The sequence below is a fragment of the Mauremys mutica genome, chromosome 4, assembly GCF_020497125.1.
Source record: "Mauremys mutica isolate MM-2020 ecotype Southern chromosome 4, ASM2049712v1, whole genome shotgun sequence".
Taxonomy (NCBI): Eukaryota; Metazoa; Chordata; order Testudines; family Geoemydidae; genus Mauremys; species Mauremys mutica.
In genome coordinates this window covers 104,391,368-104,415,683 of record NC_059075.1, presented here as the reverse complement: position 1 = coordinate 104,415,683, position 24,316 = coordinate 104,391,368, and the positions used below count along the sequence as shown (strand labels likewise).

General features: G+C 40.3%; 1 protein-coding gene across 1 annotated transcript in view; it reads right to left on the bottom strand.

Annotated features, from left to right (window-relative positions):
* The window catches only part of OTOG (otogelin), a 153,969-nt gene that overhangs the window by 108,978 nt on the left and 20,675 nt on the right, over positions 1-24,316 (bottom strand). Inside the window, exons 8-17 of the mRNA XM_045012732.1 lie at positions 23,716-23,825; positions 22,869-22,994; positions 21,662-21,770; positions 17,680-17,726; positions 16,306-16,451; positions 6,301-6,433; positions 5,169-5,346; positions 3,083-3,207; positions 1,523-1,735; positions 310-475 (exon numbers count right to left, since the gene is read on the bottom strand). Of these exons, the coding sequence (XP_044868667.1) occupies positions 310-475; positions 1,523-1,735; positions 3,083-3,207; positions 5,169-5,346; positions 6,301-6,433; positions 16,306-16,451; positions 17,680-17,726; positions 21,662-21,770; positions 22,869-22,994; positions 23,716-23,825 (1,353 nt within the window). The remainder of the gene's footprint in view (positions 1-309; positions 476-1,522; positions 1,736-3,082; positions 3,208-5,168; positions 5,347-6,300; positions 6,434-16,305; positions 16,452-17,679; positions 17,727-21,661; positions 21,771-22,868; positions 22,995-23,715; positions 23,826-24,316) is intronic.

The window sequence follows — 24,316 nt, the reverse complement described above, 5'->3', positions numbered from 1 at the left end:
TATAATAAAAAACTGTCTTTGGAAATGAAAGAACATCTTTATCCCTGCTTTTTGCACTGCTAAGAATTGGCCTTTCAAAACAGCACACCAAATTGTGAAGGCTGAGTTTAAGAATCAAAGGACTGCAAAACCTCATGATTAACATGATTCTGTGTGATACTAAAAACCTGCCAGATCTAGAGGAGATGTATATTGATCTACAGAATACACAAAGCACTCAGTTTCTAAACTCTCTTTGATTTGAAAATATAAATGTACACATTTAAAGTGGTACTTAGACTCACTGTCAACGCTGCAAGTTATACCTACCTCTGTACACATCTTTCAGTCTTGCTGTTCAAATACATTCCAAGAGGACAAGCACAACCTTCAACACAATCACCGTTGCATGTCTCTGGCATAGAAAATGTTTGGCAAGTTTGGCCACAGGTAGATACACAGGTACTGTACTCCTTTGTGTCTTCACATGAAAGAGCTATCCAAATGAAATAGATCTCTCTAATTACAGTGCAAGAGATTCAAGTACACTCCAATCTCATAAATCTTTTTAGGGCAACACGTTTTCTGATAAAACATCATTATTTCTTGGATCCTAGTTACATTAGAATTGCTATTATAACACCATGGGATATAAATTACACAGATTTAAATCCAGTGTCAATCCAATGAAGTCAGTGCAGTTAATCCAGATTTACACTGGTGTATCTGAGATCAGACTCTGGCCTTTTGTCTTTATAACTCTCAACATGCTTGGCTCTCTAGTGAGTGCTTTGAACAGTGCTTAATATCTTAAAAACACAATGAAGAAACTGATTAAGATGTTGGTGCTTTACAGCTGTTGAATCACAGAATCTGAAATTTTGTTTGCATGCCACATAAAACAACAGTCAATAACACATGCAGTTTAGCGTAGTTCCACTAACTGAGGGATTGACCACAATTGCCACATATCAATGGGGAAAAGAAGAGACTCGGGTTCTTGAAGAATTGTTGGAGGATTTCAAATCTTTCAAATGTAGATTTCTGCTACCTTACATTAGCTATGATATCAACACATTAATTCATCAATGAACTAGTTTTAAAAAAATCCACAGAGCCCTACTATGATAGAGAAAAACAGAAGCTATTTATCCATCCCATGAACTGCACCAAAACAGACATTTGGAATGAGATATTCAAAGTAGCCTAGGAGATTTAGACACACAGAAATAGTGGAAGATGTGTCATCCCTAGTCTGTTTTGAAAAAAATTCATCCTTGATTCTCAGATTAAGATAATTATGTTATGATATGTGAGTGGGAGAACAGAGAAAGAGCTATTAGAAATGACCTTCTGATAAATGACAGCATTTATTCTGATTTGGTGAGAAAAGCAACCACATCCTAGTACCGTGTATAAAAAGAATGAACTATAATTCATTGGTCCCATATATGGAGTATGCAACATCCCATTTAGTTTGCTCACCACCATGCATAAAAGCTATGACATTAAGATATTAGACCTGAACTGAAAGACAACTTACCACAGTCTGGGATGCTAGATCTGAAATCTATCATCACTCCATGTCTTTGGCATTGATGAGCATAATTGGCTAAAGCAGAGCACAAACAAATCTGGCCACATTTGCAGGTGTCCCTTCTGCACTGCTCAAAATAGGAAACAGGACTCAGATAGGTGTGGCAAGGGGCAAAGAGTTCTTTTGTAACGATGCTACAAGCTTCTGCTGCATAAGAGGCTGTTAAGGCAACACATTAAAACAAACATATTTTAGCTCCAAAACTATTAACACTTGGTACAGTTCTTAGAGGAGGAAGTAGTACTGTTTATTGAAGATAACCATAGCAAAAGATTTATGAACATATTTTACTCTATAGTAGATCTGTATGTGCAACTTCAATGCAATTTCTATTGATAGCAATGGATGACTGGAGAAGCAGTCAGGTCCAAATCCATAAAGGGATTTCAGCATTGTGATGCTGAGCCTAGAAAAACACAGGAATAACACTGCAATCCACAAAGCCTAAACTAGCCAATGGAAGGTGCCGACAAGAGGGATGTGTCCTAAGCCCTGCCCCTCTCACAGAGATAGGCACTAAGCCCAGGCTGCAGGAAGATGCCTATTTCTGCTAATCATCCACAAAAGGGAACCCCTCTCCTGGAGTCAAGCAGCTTACACACCTACGTCATTTCTTGTGAGAATGCGTTAGGCACCTGCCTCACTCCACATCAAATGATAGGAGGAGGAGAAGGTGGTAGTGATACCTGCCTAACACCACACAAAATGGGTGGTGCTGATGGTACCCAGTTTATAACTTTTAACCCAGTGGTTAGAGCACTCACCTGGGAGGTGGGAGACCCAGGTCCCCCCTTCTGCCTGAAGCTTGGAAGGATTTGAACAGCAGTTTCCCACCACTGAGGAGTGTGCTGTAACCACTGAACTACAGGATATTCTGGTGTGAGGCTCCCACAATCTCTCCTGTTGAAGCTATTCTGCTTTGGATAAACAATTAGATAGTCATTGGAGATGGGGAATTGGACCCTGGCTTTGCCACCTCCCAGATGAAAGTTCTTACCACTGTGCTAAAAGTTATAGGGTCAGCATCATCATCACAACAATTTCGAATGGGACCCAATCCAGAAGGCAGCCTCTGAGTACACCTACTGGATCATCCCCTGTACCTGAGTTAGGCAGACAAATGTCTCTTCTCCTGCAATTTACAAATTGCTCTGGGGCATAGGTATGAGAGAGGTACCTGGTGGCCTAGAGTAAGGCAGCAGTGCACATGCCCAGAGAAAGAAACACATGTGCCTACAGGATTAGACAATAGCCAAGCAGGAGTTCTATGGATCACAGTGGAGCCCAAAACTGGAACTTAGACACTTTGTGGATCTGGGCCTTAATGGGTATGTCTATACTGCATCTGGGACCAAGCCTCCCAGCCTGGATTCACACACTTGTGCTAGTGGGGCTCGTACTAGTGCTCTGAAAATAGTTGTTTAGCTGTTGTGGCTTGGGCTCAGAGATACAGCAGGATGTAACATTTTGGTGTCAAATCAATAATGATTGATCCTTACTGCTCACCTGCCTGTAGATGGACATCACATGGGTCCATTGGTGAATGGTCATACCCAGAGGCACATGCCGATGAAGTTTTCCAGGAGTTTCCGAACAGCTGTGGGGTGCTTTCAGGTACTCCTACTGGAGATCTTTTGCAAGACAAAGGTCAGTCACTGACAACGTCACAAATTTACAACATAACTGCTCAACTGCATCACATCCCGCAATGGAGTTGGTCAGCATCCCTGTCTCACTGCTCTCAGGCAGAGCTCCAACAGGAGGGTATGTCTACACAGCAGTTAAACACCCGCAGCTGGCCTGTGTCAGCAGACTCGGGCTCAAGGGGTTCAGATTGAGGGACTGTAAAATGTAGTGTAGGGGGTAGTCTGGGCCAGAACCCCACTGCCATAGGCATGCACATACCCACTCTCACTCGAGCCTCACCTCTGTATGATACCTGTATGTTTTTCTGGATGTCCTGCCATAAATGACAAATTAGAATGGTTTTTAAGGCGCTTTCATCACTGTGTAAAGCAAAACAACCAGGTTTGTAACTGGTTACAGGTTAATTGAGGATGGGCAGGAGGTTGTGGGTACATCTATGCTGCAATAAAAAACCCATGGCACCAAGCCTCAGAGCCTGGATCAACTGACTCAGGCTCTCAGGGATCAAGCTGCTGGACTAAAAATTGTGACATCTGGGCTTGGGCTGGAGCCCAGGTTCTGAGACCAACTCCCTTCGCTGGATTTCAGAGCACAGGATCCAATCCGAGCACCTACACAGCAACTTTTAGTCCCACAGCTAGAGCCCCGCAAGCGCAAGTCAGCTGGCCCGGGCCAGCCATGGCTGTGTCACAGGTCTTTTATTGCCATGTAGATGTACCCTAAGAGATTGCATAACCAGATCATGTGCTTCACACAGTGAGAAAAAACCCTTAATACCATTATAATTTGTCAATTATGGCATTAGATCTCAATTATGGTTTTATACTTAAACGCTGTAATCTTCCAGTTATGGTGCAGCTGTCACATTTCACTCATTTGTCACCCATTTGGATGGCCTGTGTTACAGATGGGCAGGTTTGGCGATTGAGAAGTGTGTTGCAAACATCTGATGACTGAGAATTAAACTTTTAAGAATGTAAGACTATCTTGGCATCTTGTAAATACCGTTGGCAAATTAATGGCACATCCCAGTATAATCTAGGCAGTTTTACCTGATGATTCTTTGTATCTTTAAAATAAAAAGTAGAGCTAATTGGCGGGAGGGGAATAGTTCTAAAACTTTTCAAATAAATTAGGAACATTTTTTTGTGAAAAATGTTCCCATTTTTCTACCAGCTTTAATAAAAAGAATTCAGTTTAATTTAAAAATTAACACTTCTTTTCTTTCCTTCTGACAGGTCAGAAGAATGTCCCTCAACTCCTTTCTGCTCTGTTAATTCCCCTTTATCCTTTTTCACTCCTTTCCCTTTACTTTCTCCCTTCTTAGTTGACTGTTTCTTCATCCTGAAGCCACTTCACTGTGCTGGGTCGGCAAGACTGCAAACAGACTTCAGAGCGAAATGGTCCAGATTTAATATATTTCACTGGGTTGCTCATGCAGCTCTAACTGTGTTCCAATGCATTCACAGCAAAGTGAAGCTCAAACAACAGGCAAATTCATTTTGAAATCTACTGCTGGGCTGCAAGATTCAGCACAATGGGGACTCTGTTGGAGAAAGGAGATTAGAATGGTAGTGGAGACTAGGATCTGGAAAGAGATAAGGACAGGCTTGCAAGGAAGCAGAAAGTCCTTCAGGAAGGAGAAGTTTTCAGGCACAAATCTCCAAATAAACTAGGTCTGGGAGCTACTAGGACTTGTTTATATTCTAGTGTACTTTTATATGATGATTTTCATTAAAAAAAAAGACATCAACATCAATGCTGTTTTCAGTTTCTTAAAGGTTTCCCCTTCTAGCAAACCAAAACCAACTTCTCAGTTCCAGCATTCTGAGGGGGGAAAGTGGGAAATATGAAGTCAAACTCTTGGTATCTGTCCAAGAGTCTTTAGCATGTATATTTTCTATACAACTCTAAATATATGAAAAAAGATAGTAGTCATTCGTACAAAAAGTCATCCTGCATGTTCCCATTGAAGGTTCCACAAAGGCCCACAGTATCATCCTTCCATCGGTCGTCAACTTGAAGATAGAGCCTTAGCCCCTGCCTGTCATACAGTATCTGTAGTCCAATGTTGGTCTTTACTTGCAAAAATACAGAGGAGAGCTTCCTGATTTCAAAAGAATCTGGTGGGGAGGGGAAGGGGGGGAAAAGGTAAATTGAAAAAAAAATGGTTAAGAACCTTGTTCTAATTTATGTCAGTTACAGTTTCCGTATTCTGAACCCCCCAAAAAACAATGCTGATGTATCATAAGAGGATAGGATGTATTTTACTGTCTCATAAGGCAAACTAAATGTTTGATACGTTCTCTCAAGTTGTGTAAAAACACAATGGATCACTGGCAATTTCATAAAGAGTAAGTAGAATCAAATAGTTTTAAAAACACAATTTTTTCAGATTATCAGCTGTAGGCAGGCAACATCATCATGATCGTGGCAAAATACTGCATGAAGCATAGACATTTTGGACAGTTCCCACAGAGCCTGATCCTGAAAGATGCCGAGTGCCCTTAAGCTCTCACTGAAGCCAACACAGATCCTTGCAGGATGGGGCTATGGTTTAATATGCAATATATACCCGTCTCTCCCAACAATGATATATTAAAAATGCACTGAGAAAATATGAAACCCAAACTTAAGGCAGAACTCCTCTGGTGGATCCCAACACCATTATGCTATGTAAGTAGAGCAAGAACTCCCACTGACATTGCTGTGAGTTCTGTATGAGTAAGGAGAGGAGAAAAGTCAGAGTCAAGACATACAATGATGATTGGAGAGAATTTTGCTTTTAGGACAGAACTAAACGACCTTGTAGTCTGAGTAATAGACTATGGGCCTGTCAAAAGTACAATTTACATTATCTTCATGTAAGAGGCTTCTGGCATAATACTAATAATGAATATTTTTGCCATCAAGGCATTAAATACCACTGCAGTTAGTTAGTGAAACACCAATTGGTGCCATCCTATGGGGAATTAGCAATGTGTCAATGGCAACAATATAATTCATACACATAGTTTTAAAAATACTGCTTTGCTGCTTGATACGCATTATTTACTTATATATTTATTATTCCTTACCATCCGAATAGGGCAGGCTAATTTTGTACTGATCATATATCAAAACATCTCCTGAATGAGTCATAGTCACTTGCCTCTTGGGATCCTGATTCAGAATCAGATTGACTGATTTGATACATGATCCATCTTGGTTCTGCAAATAGGAGTAAGAGAAACATTTTGAGTTGGGTTAAATGTTAAAGCAGAAGTATGGAGGGGGGGAAACTGTAAATAATTTTCAATTGTATCTTGCCCCTTCAGAAAAACATATTTGTAAAATATGTGGCTTCAAAGTTCAATTTAAAACAAAGTTAATATTGAGATATTTAAATATAGATGTTTGAATACACTTGTAACATATTAGACAAATACAGCTCAAAAGTAAGAGACATAAAAACAAATACAGCAAAATCTTTTTATAGGGCCTGGTACAAAGCCCTGTGCAATCAATGGGACATTACATTAACTTCAGTAGGCTTTGGATCAGGCTCACTTATTTCCAGAAAAACTTCATTGAAAGTTGATGCTGTAAATAAAATTACATTCTGCACGTTATAATGCACAGAAACAATTTGAGTCAGTCGTTCCATTTAAATGGAAATGGATTTTTGCCATATCTAAGTTATTTCTAAACATTTTAAACCTAGAATGCTTTTGAAAGCAAATAGTAATATATGATATATATAAAAAGAGGTTCCACTGTGTATATGATTTTAAAGTATATTTGGGCTCATTCTTGTCCAGGCAAGAGATCTGAAATCCACTGGCCTACACCCTATTTGCCATGTGTTACAAGCAGTCCTCTTATCTAGCTGGTTAAAGCTCATCTCAGAACCACTCTGCAGACTCACTGGCAACAGGACTTTGATGACACATGCCTGCTGTGCCACTGTATCCAACCACATACTTATTGAGCTAAGACAGTGATAAGAATGATGCAGCCAGGATAACATATAGGAGGATACTTGGGAGTTGTATTGGTTCCCTATGAACACTAGCTAAATCTTACACCAAAGGAAGGAACAAAATCATTCTAATGGACCCCTGGTAGTTCCTTGCAATCAGGTCAGTGACACCCAGTGATCAATGGCATAAAAGGCAACCAAGACATCTAAATAATCAGACTTTGCATTGTAAGTGATCACCAGGACTCTGCAGCAGAAACCTGATTCAGAGAATTGCGTTAAATCTAATCTAGGAATGTGCCATACATGGTAAAACCAACCAACACCATTCGAAGTTCATAAATTGAATACTTGAATTGCAGAAAACTAAGTGATCTGAAATTGAAAGACCAATAATTATTCAATGAAAATGTTGCACAAATAATTTCAAATAACTAATAAATATGACTACATTGTAGGCAGCTCATGAATACTCTGTGAACAGAACAAAAGAGGCAAAATGCATCAAGTAAATTATTTACTGAATATTATTCTCATGATTCTATTGTGTAATGTTGTAACAGGTTGGGCTTTGTTAAAAAATAATGTTTGATTCTGTCACTTTTTCAGGGTTTCTAGTAAGCTTCTTTTGGAGCTGTAGCATGCATGGATAGTCAGAAAACTTTTCCCAGACCTGCAGCCTTTCATTTTGGACTTCAAAATATGTGCTTTTGGCATAAAAATTGTCAAAAGAAGGCAGTTCTATACTCATACAGTGTACACCTGTGGCTTGTTAGCAATAGCCTTTGCAACGTGAAAGATTCCCATGATCCAAGCTAGACATGCAAAACCTTCCTGGCCCATATTTTGTAAATTTGCACAAAGAAACGTAGCCAGATAAAGAAACTAGATGGTGTAAGAAAAAACCTAAAGTAAGTAGTGAAACCACTTGGTACCTCAATCAAGTATTGAGCACTTAATATTCCAGCATGTTTTATATTACAGTAGAGTGAACTACAACTAGATACCACACCAAACAGGTGGAAGGCAGCATGAGTTCAAGATTCATTGAACATTGAATTTTTCCAATGTATCACAGTTACAGACACATGTGCTAAATAACCTGGCAACTATCCACACAGATGATTCAATAGCTATCAGAGTTTCCAGACAAGTACCTCTGTCTTTGTGAGTAGTTGAACCCATTTAGCCTCCCATTCAAAGAAATAGCGCTGGGAAAGGGAAAAGAAATGCTTGATAAGTCAAATAGAACTAACAGACTTTACTTGTTAGAATAAAATTCAGCAATTGGTACTTTTGTAAGCAGGTAAAACCCTAGAAAATGTGCAGTAGGGGCCAATCCCACACTGGAAGTGAAATGGAACAGATGACCTGCAAAGGCTTTTCCATCTTTGAATTGTGGTAACAAAGTTGTTTGTTACATTTTTAAGTACATATCTGAGCAGCACGGGAACCAGACTGTGAAGCAGGGTCGCAATTTGGTTTCTGCTGTTTCTTTGCTCCAGAATGGGAGTCATCTGTATCACACCTTTTGCCAGCACAGATAATTTCACTTTCTGCACTGGCTCCAGTGAACAGGCTGGGGTGTTTGGGGACCAGCACAGCTAAGATTTTGCCCATTCCCCACCATCCTCACAGGAAGGGAAGTTGCAGCCCACAGGTGCTGCTCTCCCCCAGTGCAAACTCTGACAATGCAAGTAACCCACTCAGGAGAGTAAGTGGACTCTTTGCATCCTCTTACTCTCCTATGTAGGCAAGTAGGAGGACTCACAAATGACCCCAAAGTGACCAGGTCTATCATGTTTGTTCAGTTTTTTTCTTAATAAATTATGTATATATGTATATATTTTCATAGACATTTCTTCTTCTACAACAGAACACAATACCAAAGAGAGATGTTTGAAATCTTTACCATTGGCCTTAGGTTCAAGTAACTTGGTTAAACTTCAAGTATTGAAGATACAGCACAAGCATGATGATGCAACAGAAATCTGGCAAATCATATTAAAAACCTTCAGTGTGAGGCAGGCATTGCCTCAATAGCCGGTGAAAGTGTCTCACTTGAAGTGGTTATAAGAGACCACTTATAGGAAGGCAAGGGAAATGTCCCACTGTCACAAGAGTTGGGGGATTGAGAGACAGCCGCTGGATCAGCCACTGACCACATCCCAGAAGCTAGAGTGGCAGCCATAGAGAAGCTCTCCAGTTTCTCTATCACTAGAGTAAGAAGTATTCTGTCCCACCAACACTTCCTACACATTTTCCATGGAAAAACCCAGCATCCAACCTGGCTACTTAGGCGGGGCACAGGGAAAGGATTTGGGTCAATCTGCAAGCAAAAAGTGAATGAGTATACACATAACACTTTAAGTGCTGACCTCTAGTGGATCATGGCCCAATTAAACTTGAAATTCGGTGCAGATGTAGGAGCAAATCTGATGACCTCCATAAATCCACTGAGAGGTTGAAAGACAAACTGAAAACCATATAAGAAGAGGTTGCATTCAAGACATACCTGTGGCTAAGCAAATGAAATCAAGAGTATGTAGGCTGAATAGTACATAGTATTTTGTTGTTCATCGAGAGTTCTATGGTACTGTCTGACTCATTTAAGATTTTTACTATACTTGACTCTATGCTTTCTTTCACAGATAGAGCCACTTCCCCACCATTACAATCTGCTCTGCCATATATATTTTGTAGCCTGGCATTACCATGTCCCATTGATTATCATTGTTCCACCAAGTTTCTGTGATGCCTATTATAGCAATATCCTCATTTAATACCAGGCACTCAAGTTCACCCATCTTAGTATTTAGACTTCTTGCATTTGTATACAGCACTTATAATTTTTGTCAATATTTAGCTGTCTGCCTTCACATAATGTAACCGACTCATTTTTGTTTGACTAGCTCATGAAGAAGCTTATTAACCAAACATGAACAGATGCTGAAAAGATGATTATAAAGTTGAAGTCATGAACCAGGACCCCATTGTACTAAGAACTGTACAAACACAGAAATAATTACAACAAATCTAAGGAGCCAATGATATCAGAAATAGTGCATGAAAACCAGTGCAGAAAAGAAAGTTTGCCTAGACATCATTTAAATGGACAGAACTATTTGCAAAGTTTGTTGCAACTATTATTCCACCAAGTACACATTAATGCACATGGAATTCATATTTTCTAGATATACAATCCAGTAATTTCCACTACTTGCATCTTTGCTGCTTTTACAAATCCAGACAATGTTCATTGCAGACATTATTCAGTAAATGAACTTAAAATATTTACACCAGTGCCTAGGTGTCCACTGTTTCCTCCTACAAATAGCAAGGCAGAAGTCAGAGTACTGAATGTTAAGAGGTTACTAGAAAAAGCAACTGACAGTAACTCGCATACATAATTTGTTTTATGGGGTCATGCAGCACCATTAAAGTGTAGATTTGCAACAGACTCATATGGAACACCAATTGCATTCAAGGACTTCCCTGTATCACTAAAAAGCACCAGCAGTGATATTTTACCTAAAAGAGGCAGTTAAAAAAAAAACTGCTGAAATATTTTCTCAGATCTACCAACTATTTGGATTACTGATAGAGACATATACTGGACACGTATTTGTACACACAAAAACATGCCTCTGCACAAGCAAATTAAATACCTGTGCACATAATAGCTGATTTTCCAAACACAGTTCAGTATTTGTACATGTTATTTCAAAGCCTGACTGGCTTCTTCATGTCCTCTTGTTTATAAGAGTGACTCTCATCCAGTCAAGAAACTGAAACAATACCATATTGCTTATGTGACTAATCAACTAACCAACATGGCTAGAATCCCGAATATCAAGTACTGAATTATCATAGCTAATTGTCTGATACCCATCCAGAATTTACAAATAATAGCAAAAACTTTATCAAGTTATTTCAAAACACAAAAATTTTTCTCAACCAGCAGAAAAAGAGGCTCAGTTCATCAAATAATGATTTGCTGTATATTGTTTGTTCAGCTGTGAATGTGTAACCTAACATAATATCTTCTTAGAATCCAATCTGCAGTTAGATCCTAGCACCCATCTGGAGTCCCAGTGATTTCACTGAAATTCTGCATGGGTATTGGGCCCATCCATACAGAGCTCATTGCAGGGGCCATGATTTGTAAACAGAACAAAGAGAGTCATTTGAAAACAATATGTTTTAAACATTCTTCCTTGAAAGGATGGACCTATGTAACGTGCTGCAGAAAACTACTGGTGGAAAGAAATGAATGGGATATTCCAGCTAGTGCAGTACTGGTAAGCATGTTTAAATGATAGTTAAGCAGTCTTTCCCTTTTAAATTATACTGACTTGGCCTCTCAGAATTCTATCGTCCTACTTTTAAACTTAAATTTAACATGTTTTAATAAAAATAGATTTCATGACTGAGTTATCTAACTTCTTCTTTTATAAAGAGGTTCAGAATGGGCTACATTTTGTAGAAACCCCTTTTTAAGCCAATATAGATGGTTTGCACTGGATACAAAGTGTTTCAATAGCATGGTCATGGTGACAGCACTAACAATTAATATTATTGATGTTGACTTATTGGCAATATTAACTGAATTAATAAAAATGTATTCAATAATTTTTATGCTAAGATCATGTCATTTAATGATTTTGTGTTATTTACTCCTTTACATAACACAAGAACCAAGGGTCACCCAATGAAACTAACAGGCAGCAGGTTTAAAACAAACAAAAGGAAGTATTTCTTTACGCAATGCACAGCCAACCTACAGAACTCATTACCAGGGGATATTGTGAAGGCCTAAAGTATAACTGGGTTCAAAAAAGAATTAGATAAGTGCATGGAGGATAGGTCCATCAATAGCTATTATCCAAGATCAGTGGTGGGCAGCCTGTGGCCCATCAGGATAATCCGCTGGCGGGCCGCCAGACAGTTTGTTTACATTGACCGTCCGCAAGCACGCCCCCCCGCAGAGCCCAGTGGCTGCGGTTCACCGTTCCCAGCTAATGGGAGCTGCGGGAAGCGGCGCGGGCCAAAGGGACGTGCTGGCCGCCACTTCCTGCAGCTCCCATTGGCCAAACTGCGGCCACTGAGAGCTGCGGGCGGCCGTGCCTGCAGATGGTCAATGTAAATAAACTGTCTCGCGGCCCGCCAGCAGATTACCCTCACAGACTGTGTGTGGCCCAGGAGCCACAGGTTGCCCACCATTGCCCAAGATGGTCAGCAATGCAACCGCACGCTCTGGGTTTCCTTCACCTCTGACTGCCAGAAGCTGCAAGTGGATGAGAGGGAATGGATCACTCAATGATTGCCTGTTCTGTTCATTCACTCTGAGTGGCATTGGCCACTGTCGGAAGACAGGATACTGGGCTAGATGGATCATTGGGCCGACCCAGTACAGCCATTCTTATTTGTGAATGTAAAGAATGTTGCACATGAAAATGGCTGTGCCATAAAATCTTCAGGCATATTTTCAGAGACTGACTGAACACTTGGCCCTAAACTTGCAAATAATGCCTTCCAGCTTCTACGTACAACAAACTGTAGCCATATAATGGGTTAATATTTATTAACTATCGAACATTGTTCTGCAGAAGGTTTGCTATCTCCACCAAGGATTCTATAGAAGAAACTTTACCTGACAATAATTCTCTGTTTCAGTGAATTGTTTCTTTCATAACATTGCCTCAGCCAACTATCAGCAGGTGTTTTCACATGAACTGCTTTCTCTCTCACTAGACACTTAACAAAAATTCTTATATTCAGAATCCCTCATCATACAAACTACAAAGCCAGTGATGTTGTCACTTGAAACTCAGATAAGGTTAAGCTGTGCTGATCACTTTCCTGAGTCGCTTTCCAAAAAGTGCTTAAACAAAATTTCACATCATTCTGAAACCACTTGTTGCCTGATGACTATTTATGTCACCAGCTCTAAGGCGCTAGCTGACTAGTGTCTTTGTGATTCAAAGGTCTGGAATCTCTTCAGGTATTTTCTTTCTTCATTTTTTAATCTGCTTGAATGTGATGGGACTGATCAGTAAAAAAAAAAAATGTAATAGTCATTAAAAAAAAAGAACCAAAAATCTCAGGCCACTGAGCTTCTGTAACACACAGCTTTTAGATTACAATTCAGATTTATTTCTTACAAGGGAAACATATGCTGGATGTTCCCTAGTGTAAAGCAGTTTATCTGCCAAACAGGGGCCACATATTTAAGCAAATTAATGGATGTTTCACACCCCTACTCCAGTGGTGTCTGGATTAACTTCAAGCTACTCTTGATTTACACCACATATGTTCTGATTTTCCAGGGGCCTACATCTTCAGAACACTCCACTCACTTATACCTGCTGTAGAGTTTACACTCACTTTGGATTTATGGAAACAGATCCTCTGGTCTAGACTCAGCACAAGACACAAGTATGTGGGAGTGATCCTGATCTTGGGTCTGGTTCTGGGTCCCAACATATACTAGAATGGCCTGATGGCTGCTCCAACTTATGCCTGGCTGCTTACTGCCCCAAGAGGCTATTCTGGCACCTAGAAATCACCAGGCCACAGAGATAAATTAGGCACGACCCCTGTGTCTGCAGTCAAGAAGAGGGTGAGAACAGCTCCCCCGTCTGTATGCAGTCTGATGATTACCCCAAAAGGAGAGACACAAACATTATGGTAACATTACAAAGCAGATGCAGCACAAAGCCACCAAAGCAAGCAAGGCCCAAGTTCTTGCTTATTTTGCACAGAGGCAAGGGAGTGCTGAAAGGGAGTGGAGAATAAGGCCCATAATGAGCATCTTGCATATTATCATAACAGAAACTTGAACCAAGGCCTTCATTGTCTATTGGCAACATCTTTAGAAACAGCTCCCTCTAGCCAAGACAGCATAAACTGACCAAATCTTGCGTCAGCCTCTGAAACCCACTGATGAGCGAGTATTATGAGTTTCCTTCTCTGTCCCATTACACAGAGGATGAGAGTTGTTTCACCCCCACCCCCAAATTATAGAGCTCAAGCTCTAGCAGTTTATGACCTGATGAGCCAGCCAAGAGGGAGGCCATCACATCTCAATTTGCTTAACTGAACTGCTGACAGTGTTTCTTCAGGAGATCCCATTTTGCTAGCCATTAGTCCAGCAACACAGGACACAACTGAAATATATCCCTCTTTCTCAAGTTTGGCCGATTTTACAAACCCTGTAGAAGCAGACGTATGTATTCTTTAATGTTTATGTTCCTATTTTTTGTTACACTCCCTTTTTTAATTGCACTAAAAATGAGGATTGAGCTTTTTTCAGACTATAATACTGGAGTCAGCAACATCTCAGGATTTACAGAACGTAATCAATGCAGCCCTCTCAGGGGTGAAACACAGTGACTATTTAGAAATGCACGTCAGTTTTGAATAGAAAGTGAAGGAGAATGCTATAGGCAAATGGAATTAAAAGGAAAATAGAGGGCAGTCTGTGCAGTTTATATAAACTTCAGAGTCATCAGTAGAGTTGCTACTGATTTAAACTAGTTAAGTGAGATCAAAATCAGACTCCGAATGTAATTACCCAAGTTGGAATCTGGCCAGGACACAAAGTTTAACCTGTTCTACTCTTAGAACAGGTGGCCAGCAGTTCAGTTTTTTATCTTGTCTCAAACATGGCAACTGCCATAGCACTGTGACCCTGACATAATATTGGAGCATTAGTTCAGAATAGATGCTAAGAACTGGACAAATTCTGCCCTTGGGTGTACATATATAGCACCTACTGAAGTAAATAAAAAGGCAACCATCCAAAAAAAAGGAAGTTGGACACTCAGAAATGTGGTGCATTGAGGACTGTGTTGGAATTACAAGCTATCACTTGAAGAATGTGTGGTGGGGGCAAGGGATTCATGATCCCATTTGCAGGCTAGAGGGCTCTGTAGTAAAGTGTGTGACTGGAGTCAGTCTGAAAAGAGCCAGCCTAAAGCAAGGTGGGGTGAGTTGTGACTCTGCCTTAAGGAACAGCCTTTTTTCTCTCTCTCTCTTGTGTGTTATTGTCATAAATTCTAAGCAATAAAGTACCATTATGTTGCACCCTTCCAGCAAGAGTATGTTTTTATCTAATATCTTTTATGTGTGCTGTGACCACTTCCCATAGCAACTAGGTATTCCCTGGAAGACTAGTATAGACCTGACCCAACTTTGCTTATGTTGCAAGGTCTAACAAGACCACAACACAAGGTTAAATGCTACAGCTGACTATATCAATCAGGATTGTGTAAGATATCATGAAGGTAATAAAAACCTTGTCCAATATACTGTATTCATCAGCACAAGTAATGTTACAATGATATACATACCCACAGGACTGGCTTCACACATGTAGAACAGACACGCAACTTTTGTATGTGACTACAGACTGATGGGCAGTTGTTTGCCCATTTGCCTAAGACAGCAGAACTCCTAGACTCAGCCATACTTTCCATACACACACACACACACACACTTAGAGAGAGTTCACCACCATCAACACTCTCGACAGGTGTACCCAAAACTTTATGCAGCTTTCCAAGCACCACAGCTAAAATTGTTTACAAGTTATATGAAGCAAAATGAGAAGCCCCTGCACTGAGAATGGTAACAGTGTTCTGTGACTGCTATGTTATTTGCGCTATGTGCTTACGGCAGTCCCAAAGAGAGAGAAGAGCCCACCACACCCAGAAGCCTCCAGGACAATCTGATACCAACATTTATATTTCAGAGTAAGCTCATCTTTTCTATTTTTCCCTCCTCACCCAGGGCCTGATCCAATGTCCATTGAAGTCAATGGGAGGCTTTTGATTAAACTTTAATGGATCTGAGATCAAGATCCCAAGACACAGCTCTTCTTCTCTCTGGATGCAGATGTATGAGGCTCTCTCTACAATACTCCTAAAAAAAAATCTATTTAAATGCCTTTAAACATAAATTAAAGAAAATCATTGCTACAGTCTTATTTTTAAAGTGTTACATTGTACAGGTTGTTGGTTGTGGATTTCCCCCCCCCCCACTTACTGAATGCATTTTTCTAACTCGGGTAACAGAAAATAGAAGATACAAGATATAATTAGAAAGCATTAAGCCTTACCGGTCCACAAGGAGCATTTTGCAGAGACACTGTAAACTTGCCAGATTTGTGGCTTTTTGCCAGAATATATTGGCAGGTAGCTTGGAAAGTGTATTTGCGCCCATCAAATGTCATGAAGTTAATGTCTCCTGAGACAGAGCATTCAGCTGATATTAAAAAAAGGATAAAGTCCTTTATTACAGAGCAAAAAAGTGTTTGTTGTAAACACTCTACAACTTTTATTATTACTATAAGATTAAAATACTCTGGTATGGATCGAACAACTTTAATGACTGATTAATAATGATATTCATGTGCTGTACTCAAGTGTTAGTGACAGGGAGGGAATGCATTAACCAAGCCCACATAAAGCAGTTAGAATATGAACACTTGATCTTAGAAATTCTCCTGGAATCCACTGCAAACTAACACTCTGAATATTAATAATCACTGCTCTATAGGTTTGTAAGGCTATTAACTGTTGGGACTTAGATACCACAGTGGTGAGCATTACAGAAAACCCTAAGACAGGTGGATAATTGGATGTGTCAAATTTGGATTCTTGATTATTTTTATTTCTTTATATATTATTGTACACAAAAAACGGTGTTAAAGGCCCATTAACGGTGACCAGACAGCAAATGTGAAAAATTGGGAGGGGGGTGAGGGTAATAGGAGCCTATATAAGAAAAAGACCCCAAAATCAGGACTGTCCCTATAAAATTGGGACATCTGGTCACCCTAAGCCCATTAAGGTTGTAAAGTCAAGCATTCAAAAGTTAAATACCAGCATTAAGATAAGGTTATCTGTTTATAACTCAGCTAGATTTGGGGTTTTTTTTTTTCTTTCACAGGAACAAAAATTTAATTCCTGATATCAGGGCAAGCCCCACTGCCAAATTTCAAGTCTTTTCTCCAAAGTAAGCAGTGCTAGAGATTGACAATGAAACAGCTATAAGAATGTGTTCAACACAATGTATTTTTCCCTACTCTTGTTTTTGGAAAAAACAAATCATTTGAGGAAGACATCTGGCATGAAAAATTTCAGCTCAAACAGTTCAAATTATAATGGGAAGTGTTCGTCAACATAAACTAAAGATTGTGCCACCAGTTCTGCCTATAACACCACTCAACTAACATAGTGTGAAGGGCGTTATCTAGCTGAATAAATGAAGATGGCTGTTATGAAGGCCATTGTAATACCTATTACAATGTGTGTATAGGTGTGTATGTGTATATGTAGTTATATAAAGAGACACACATGCTGTACAATAGGAAATCTTGTTAAAATATGTCTCAGGGCAGAATTTGGCCTTAAGTAACAATTGGCTATTATAAACTAACATAATGATTTGGAATCTCTGAGGTACCTGACCCCAGGTCCTTTACACATACCTGGACAGGTAAGATTTGTGCAGGTCCACTTTCCTCCAATACAAGTACTGAAAGAAAAATCAAAAGTTGCATATTAAAAAAAATTCAAACATTGTCCATCAGCTCCACCTCCTGGTTTTCTGCTCCATGAAGACATCACCAAAAGTGTAAGTGGGATGGAGGGGTGCGGCAATAGCAGAAGATGGCCAGACCCAGATATTGTGGGCAATGGTTGGACTCGATTATAAGTGGGGAGGTTGCGGAAAGATGTGCCATCTGTTAGTTTGCACAGAGGCCCACAAAATCTAGGATTAGTCTTGCTTTTTTCTCATTAGTGATCAGTATAAAAACTAATGATGAATGAACCTTAAAAGGTCAGGGAGCTTTAGTTTGGATCAAATCACTTGAAAATGTGGATGTTTATCCAAACTTTATTTGAACCTGTTGGATGTGCTTGATATAGAAGTTCATGTCAATTCCTTTTTTTTTTTTTTTTAAATCTGAACTTGATCACCTCTCCTTAGTAAAAGAAAAAACAACATGGAACAATTCTGTTAATTAAAGGACTGTATTGTAGAGGGCTGAGTTTTAGGGAAGTCTCACTTTCTAAGATTTTTGTTCAGACTCACAAGATGTTTCTCTGCAGCATCAGAACCCCTTAAATATTTACATGGTTAGACTTTTCTGAATATGTAATGAGTCTGAAGAAAAAATGGAAAGTATCAAATACTTGTTTGTCCTGCAACATGCCTTCTACTCTTCATAAAATAGGAAGCCTTGCATCTTAAATGCTATTGCTATCATGGTGCATGGTGTATCCAGCATCATTAATCTCTCCCTTAGCAATTTTTTTTCAGTACAGAAAGCAATAGCTGGTGCAGTTATGGAATGCCCACATCAGAATAGCATTTTTATTATTACAGTTCAGAACCATCCTGTTTTTAACTCATGAAGAAGTGGGGTGGAGGAGAGTCACTTTGCAAGGCCTATGGTATGCAAGAACATGACCAAACACATTTAAGTACTATTGAAATAGAAGTTCTAACAACATTTTTAAGGACAGCAATTTGTAATAACACTAAGCAATAATATTAAGGCAAAGACTGAAGGTGTCTATTTTCTGTAGCAGAGGTTTATAAAAAAATTGAAAGCTGTTCAATTTTTCATTTTATTGAAATGAAACCTGTATCTATCCTGCTCAGCAGAACAATTTGATCTTGTCAAAGAGAGAACATCTTCTCTTTGGCCTTGAAGGTAAGATATGCAGTCTACTTAATGCTTCTTTGTGGAAAAGCATATTCAGGGTGTACTGTAACTGTAAGAGTGGTGTGGCTTATATCTCAAAAACTACATCTCTACAAGAATGAAAGGAGGAAGAGATCCTTGAGCACAGATCTCATTATACATCACCACTTTGTATTGTCTGCTCACCAGACATGTCTTTAAGACTCTTTCACCTTCCAGACTACAGCACCCATAAAAAGACAATGGTTTGATTTAGTGTTGTTGCTTTCAAAGTGTGTCAAATGTAATTCCCACAGGACCCATGAAATCCGGCTATCCCAGAGCATCCAGAACAGCAGAAACAAGCTTCTCTAATCAGCCTTATTAAAATGCAGTCTCATATTTTTGCGCTCAACACCACAGAATGATCTATTTTATTGGTGTTGAATCTGTGGCTCTTGAAGCTCTAAATTGTGGCCCTCAGGATTCACAATGTTAAAATATGGTCTTGATTATAAACTGAAAATGCATTTCCCCAAGCCATGCCTTGCAATTATTTAAATGAAACATTTGAATCAGCTTGGTCACTACAGGAAGGAGCTAGGGGACACTGCCTGCTCAGCTGTCTTCCACTCCTCCCCTGCATCCCAGAAGCAGCTCCATTATGAGCCAGAACTTCATGAGCAGCTCCTGTCCCTTCCCTGCTGCAGCTGTTCAGCAGTTCCCCCACTTGCTGCCTACTGGATTGCAGGGGGAGGGGAGTAGCTCTGGTTGTGTCACAGTGGGGGTAGTGGGCAGCCCCAGACCTAGTGGTCAGAGACAGAGTCCACAGTCATGAGACAGAAGTCAAGTATCAGATAGGTCAGGAGGTAAGAAGCAGGAGACAAACTGGAGATCAGAACCACAAGTCAGACACCAGGAGTCAAGCCAGGGGAACAGGAAGCAGGGGCAGCTCTAGGAATTTGGCCGCCCCAAGCACGGCGGCATGCCGCAGGGGGCGCGCTGCTGGTCGCCGGTCCCGCGGCTCCGGGAGACCTCTTGCAGACGTGCCTGTGGAGGGTGCACTGGTCCCGCAGCTCCGGTGGAGCCAGCGAACCCTCCGCAGTGGACCTCCCGCAGGCATGACTGCGGAAGGTCCGCCGGAGCCGGCTGCCGCCCTCCCGGCAAAATGCCGCCCCAAGCGCGCGCTTGGCACGCTGGGGTCTGGAGCCAGCCCTGACAGGAAGCACAAGGTACAGAGTCCAGAACAGGGTGAATTCCAGTTGTTCAGACAGCTTCCTGTTCCTGCTGCTGGCTTAAGTAGGACCAGCAGGCCAATCAGCTACTCTGTCACCCCACCAATAGGACCTCAGGGGAGGCGCCTCAAACTGGAGTTCATGGGTCCCGGGTAAGCAGCTGTCAGCAGGCTACCAAGTGGTGGGTTGGAGCATGGCTACTCCTGTCCTACAGACCCAGATTTGAGGCCCATGGGTTGCTCCATTGCTTATTTACCTCCCAGGTTGTGGGAGCCTGATGAGGAGCTGACAGAAGCTGAGTTGGCTCTGCCTGAGCCTAAAGGAATATTTAGCGAAGTGTGGTTCCCTTCCTATACACAGCCTTGGCTGGGGAGAGGATGAAAAACTGAGAACCAAAAATAGTTCTGGCTCCAGTTATGGGTCCGACTCCAGGTTAGAGTAGCCTGGGGGCTGCTTTATCTTGTTCCAGCTGGCTACATTCCCCAAAGGACTATACACTAAACGGAGATGACCAGAGCGCAGCCTGCTCCAGCCATAATCCTTCCCCACAAAGAACACATACCAGTTGCACCAGAGGCTGTAGGGAGAAAGAGGTGAAGGAACCAACTATACCCAATGAGTGTCCAAGGAGGACTCCTCCGTACCTAGAAAGCCCCTGCAGGAGACCTGATTTCCACTCCATTTGTGCTTCCTGAGTACACAAAGGGAAGAGAACATTAGTGACATAGGAATTTGGGGGGAGTTGAGCAACTGGAGCTTTCATTGACTTCATTTGGAGGCATAGGTACTGAGCAGCTCTGAAAAATCCAGCCTTGTGTAGCTGATTAATAAATCACCAAGTACAGGTCATGCAATTGGTAAATGCAGAGGGCAGCTGCAAAATGAATTAATGATCACAGTAAAGAATGGTGAGCCCAGAATACGTGTCTGTGAAACTTTAAGGATTCTATAATTGTATAAATTTCTCCATCTAAGATTAACATCTGACCCTATAAGTAGACTCTTTCTAATATTATCCTAGCAGTTTCACTATCCTAATATTTGATCTACCATCCAAATTCAGATTCTGCCTGTCCCTAGGGAATTTCTAGATTCAAAGAAGTGTTGACAACACCATGGAAATTAAACAAGGATACCTGAGAAGAAGATTATTTTAGAGATTAAAACAAGATGTCTGATACTTATCTTGAGTTTCCACAGTTTATCTGAATTTGGGTTTGAGCTAAATTTTATCCCAGTATAAATTGGTACAACTCCACTGAAGCCCTTGAACTGTGCCAATTTACACCAACAGAAAATCAGATGCAATTATGTAAAAATTTCTACGTTTATTTAATTTAACAACATTTATCTGCTTTATTTTTCTGATTTGCCTTTCATAAGTGGAAAGAAAAGTGCATTCATTGCCCCTCCGTAATCAGACAAAATATGTTATATACAAATTGATTGTATTTTCATAAAAGTAGGGGATGTAAGAAAGGGCTTTTTGTCTCATGATCAAATGATTAATCAAAGTATGCAGTACAAAAAGGGAAGTTACTAACCAGTTGTTGCACTCCTCATGAACCAGAGAGCCCGTTCTATAGGAATTTCCATGATAATCACATGGACATTCTGTAGGCTTGACACATAATTCATTTTCATAAATTAGACCTAGAAGGAATAATCCAACATGAAATAAATGTGAATGAGCTTCATTAATGGTGGCTGGAGCTTTGTCTACCTAACTAGTACTTCTAATAATAAAACTAATGGCCCTATGGAGTAAATATCTTCCATCTTGCAGAAAAAAATATATCTAATTAAATATTAGATTTAATCCCTTTATTGTTGGAGATACACTGAAGTCACTGGGAGCTGCTGGTTAAAGTTTAGTATCTTTGAAAGTCACACTGCTTTATTTAAGTGTCTTATGGATCTGGGAGCTTAACGTCAAGCACTCATCGTTTGACACTCTTGGCCTTTGGCCATACATTTTATAGCACAATAGCTCACTGGAAACTAAGCAGAGAACAGAGATGATTACACTTACATACCAGCAGAGAATTACTGAGGGGCACCACTTTTAAGACTCATGGAACATCACTACTCTGTTTGATCCGTCCCCTTCCGGACAGTTATATATCCAATAACTGGCAGTAGCAAATGGAGAATAGGGACAAGATTTTGCATTTACGTATATGCACAAGGCTAAGTTAAAGTTAGATGTGTCCCTCTATACAAATAGGGACACATCTAGGACCCCAGCTCCCAGCATAAGCAGAATCTCAGCTTTCATTTAAAAAAAAACCCATAACTATGTATGTTTCTAGGCTTCATGGTTGCAAAAGAGAGCTTGAACATGTAACCAGTGCCATAATGTCTGCCTGAGTCTGCAGACAGCCTCTAGCAGAGAGATGAGCAGCAGTCACTAGAACTAGGGAGGAAACTGCCTAACCCCAAAACCAACACCAGAGCAAATCAGTTCCTCTTGCGCAGGGGGTAGACCTCTGTTGCTTCTGCGGTGGTTCCACCTGACTACTGGTTGCAAGAGTAGGAAAGGCTCACTCAGTGCTCGAAGGGCCCCCCCGCGTTGAGGCAGCAGCCATGATGAGTCCCCCTTGCAAATGTGTGCCTCGATCCCCAGATTGCCTCCCCAGCCTCGTCCCCATTAGTTTCACCAAGGCTCATGCACATATCTGAAGGCCAAATTTAGCCATAGGGTAAGTTTAGCCATAGATAAAACAAGTTTGAGAAATAAGGCTGTGTTACCATCTGGACAGTAGCATCCATCGACACAGGGAAGTTCACTGTCAATACACTGTGTTTTTTGCTGACATGAAACCGGGCAACAGTCGATACATTCATTGTAGATTAAATGTTCTTCACAGGTAATAACTGAAAAATGAAACAAGCTGAGAAATGAAAAGGCATTATGCTACCACCTCAGTGGAAGTTAATACTATTCACACAGTTTTCATATATTTTACTTTTTTTTAATCCATGTATCAAATCTGACGTATTGAATTGTGAAGGTTTATGCAAGTGCAACTTGAATAAAACATTTTTAAGTCCTTGCAAATTTTATATTTCAGAAATCAAAGGAGTATAATCAATATCTCAGACAGCACATTTACAATAGATAACCCGCAATGTTTCTAACAGGATGATTTATTTTAAGGCATTTTTAAGTAGGACCGCCCAGAGGATTCAGGGGGCCTGGGGCAAAGCAATTTCAGGGGCCCCTTCCATAAAAAAAAAGTTGCAATACTATGAAATACTATATTCTCGTGGGGGTCCCTGCAGGGCCCGGGGCAAATTGCCCCACTAGCCCCCCCACTCTGGGCAGCCTTGTTTTTAAGTTATTAAAAAACATAGGCTTCATAATTTGTGACAGTCTTACATTTATATAGAACCTTTCATAATGAAAGTTTCCCAAGTACAGACTAAATGTGCAAAGATTAGACATAGTGAAGTTCATCCAGCACTGAAGTGCAGTCAGCTCTATGTTGTCTGTGGAAAGCACATTGAACCACAATAGAAAGAAAGATGTGCAGAACTGTCTCATCAAAGTTCAGCTACTGGGTAATATTTTCAAGTGTGTGAGTAGCCAACATACCACATTGCTGAAAGTGCGTCCGCCATCCATGAAGGGGTTTTCCTGCTTGAGCACAGGTCCTGGCATATTCAGTTAATGCTCGACACCAAGTTGCATTATCAGCTGCTGACCTTATACAAATAAAAATTGGCATGACCTTACTTTCTCCCTATAATCATATAAATATGCATCCATAACTTCATAAATATTTTGCTAAGTCTTTCATTATTTCAACAATATGTATGTTCTGGTATTTGAATTTATATTAGTAAGTAATAACATTTTGAAATACTGTCTTGGTTAAATAACCTAAAGTTCTTAAATGAATAAAACATTCTACCCTGCTTGGGAGACTACTTATCAATATACATGGTGCCTGATTCTGATCTTAATTATACTGGTATAAATGAAGAACAACTCCATTACAATCAATGGTCTTTTATAGCAATGTAAAAGTAATGAGAGTGAGATTAGAATCAGGTTCTTGATTTTTAACAAAGAGAAGAAATTATCTCAGAAAAGTTATTAAGCTCAAGGGAACAAGAGGAAAGCATTAAGAGTGCCATCAATGTGCTCAGCATGGTACAGGATGCAAAAGGCTGTCTTTGCTCCAGCAATCTTA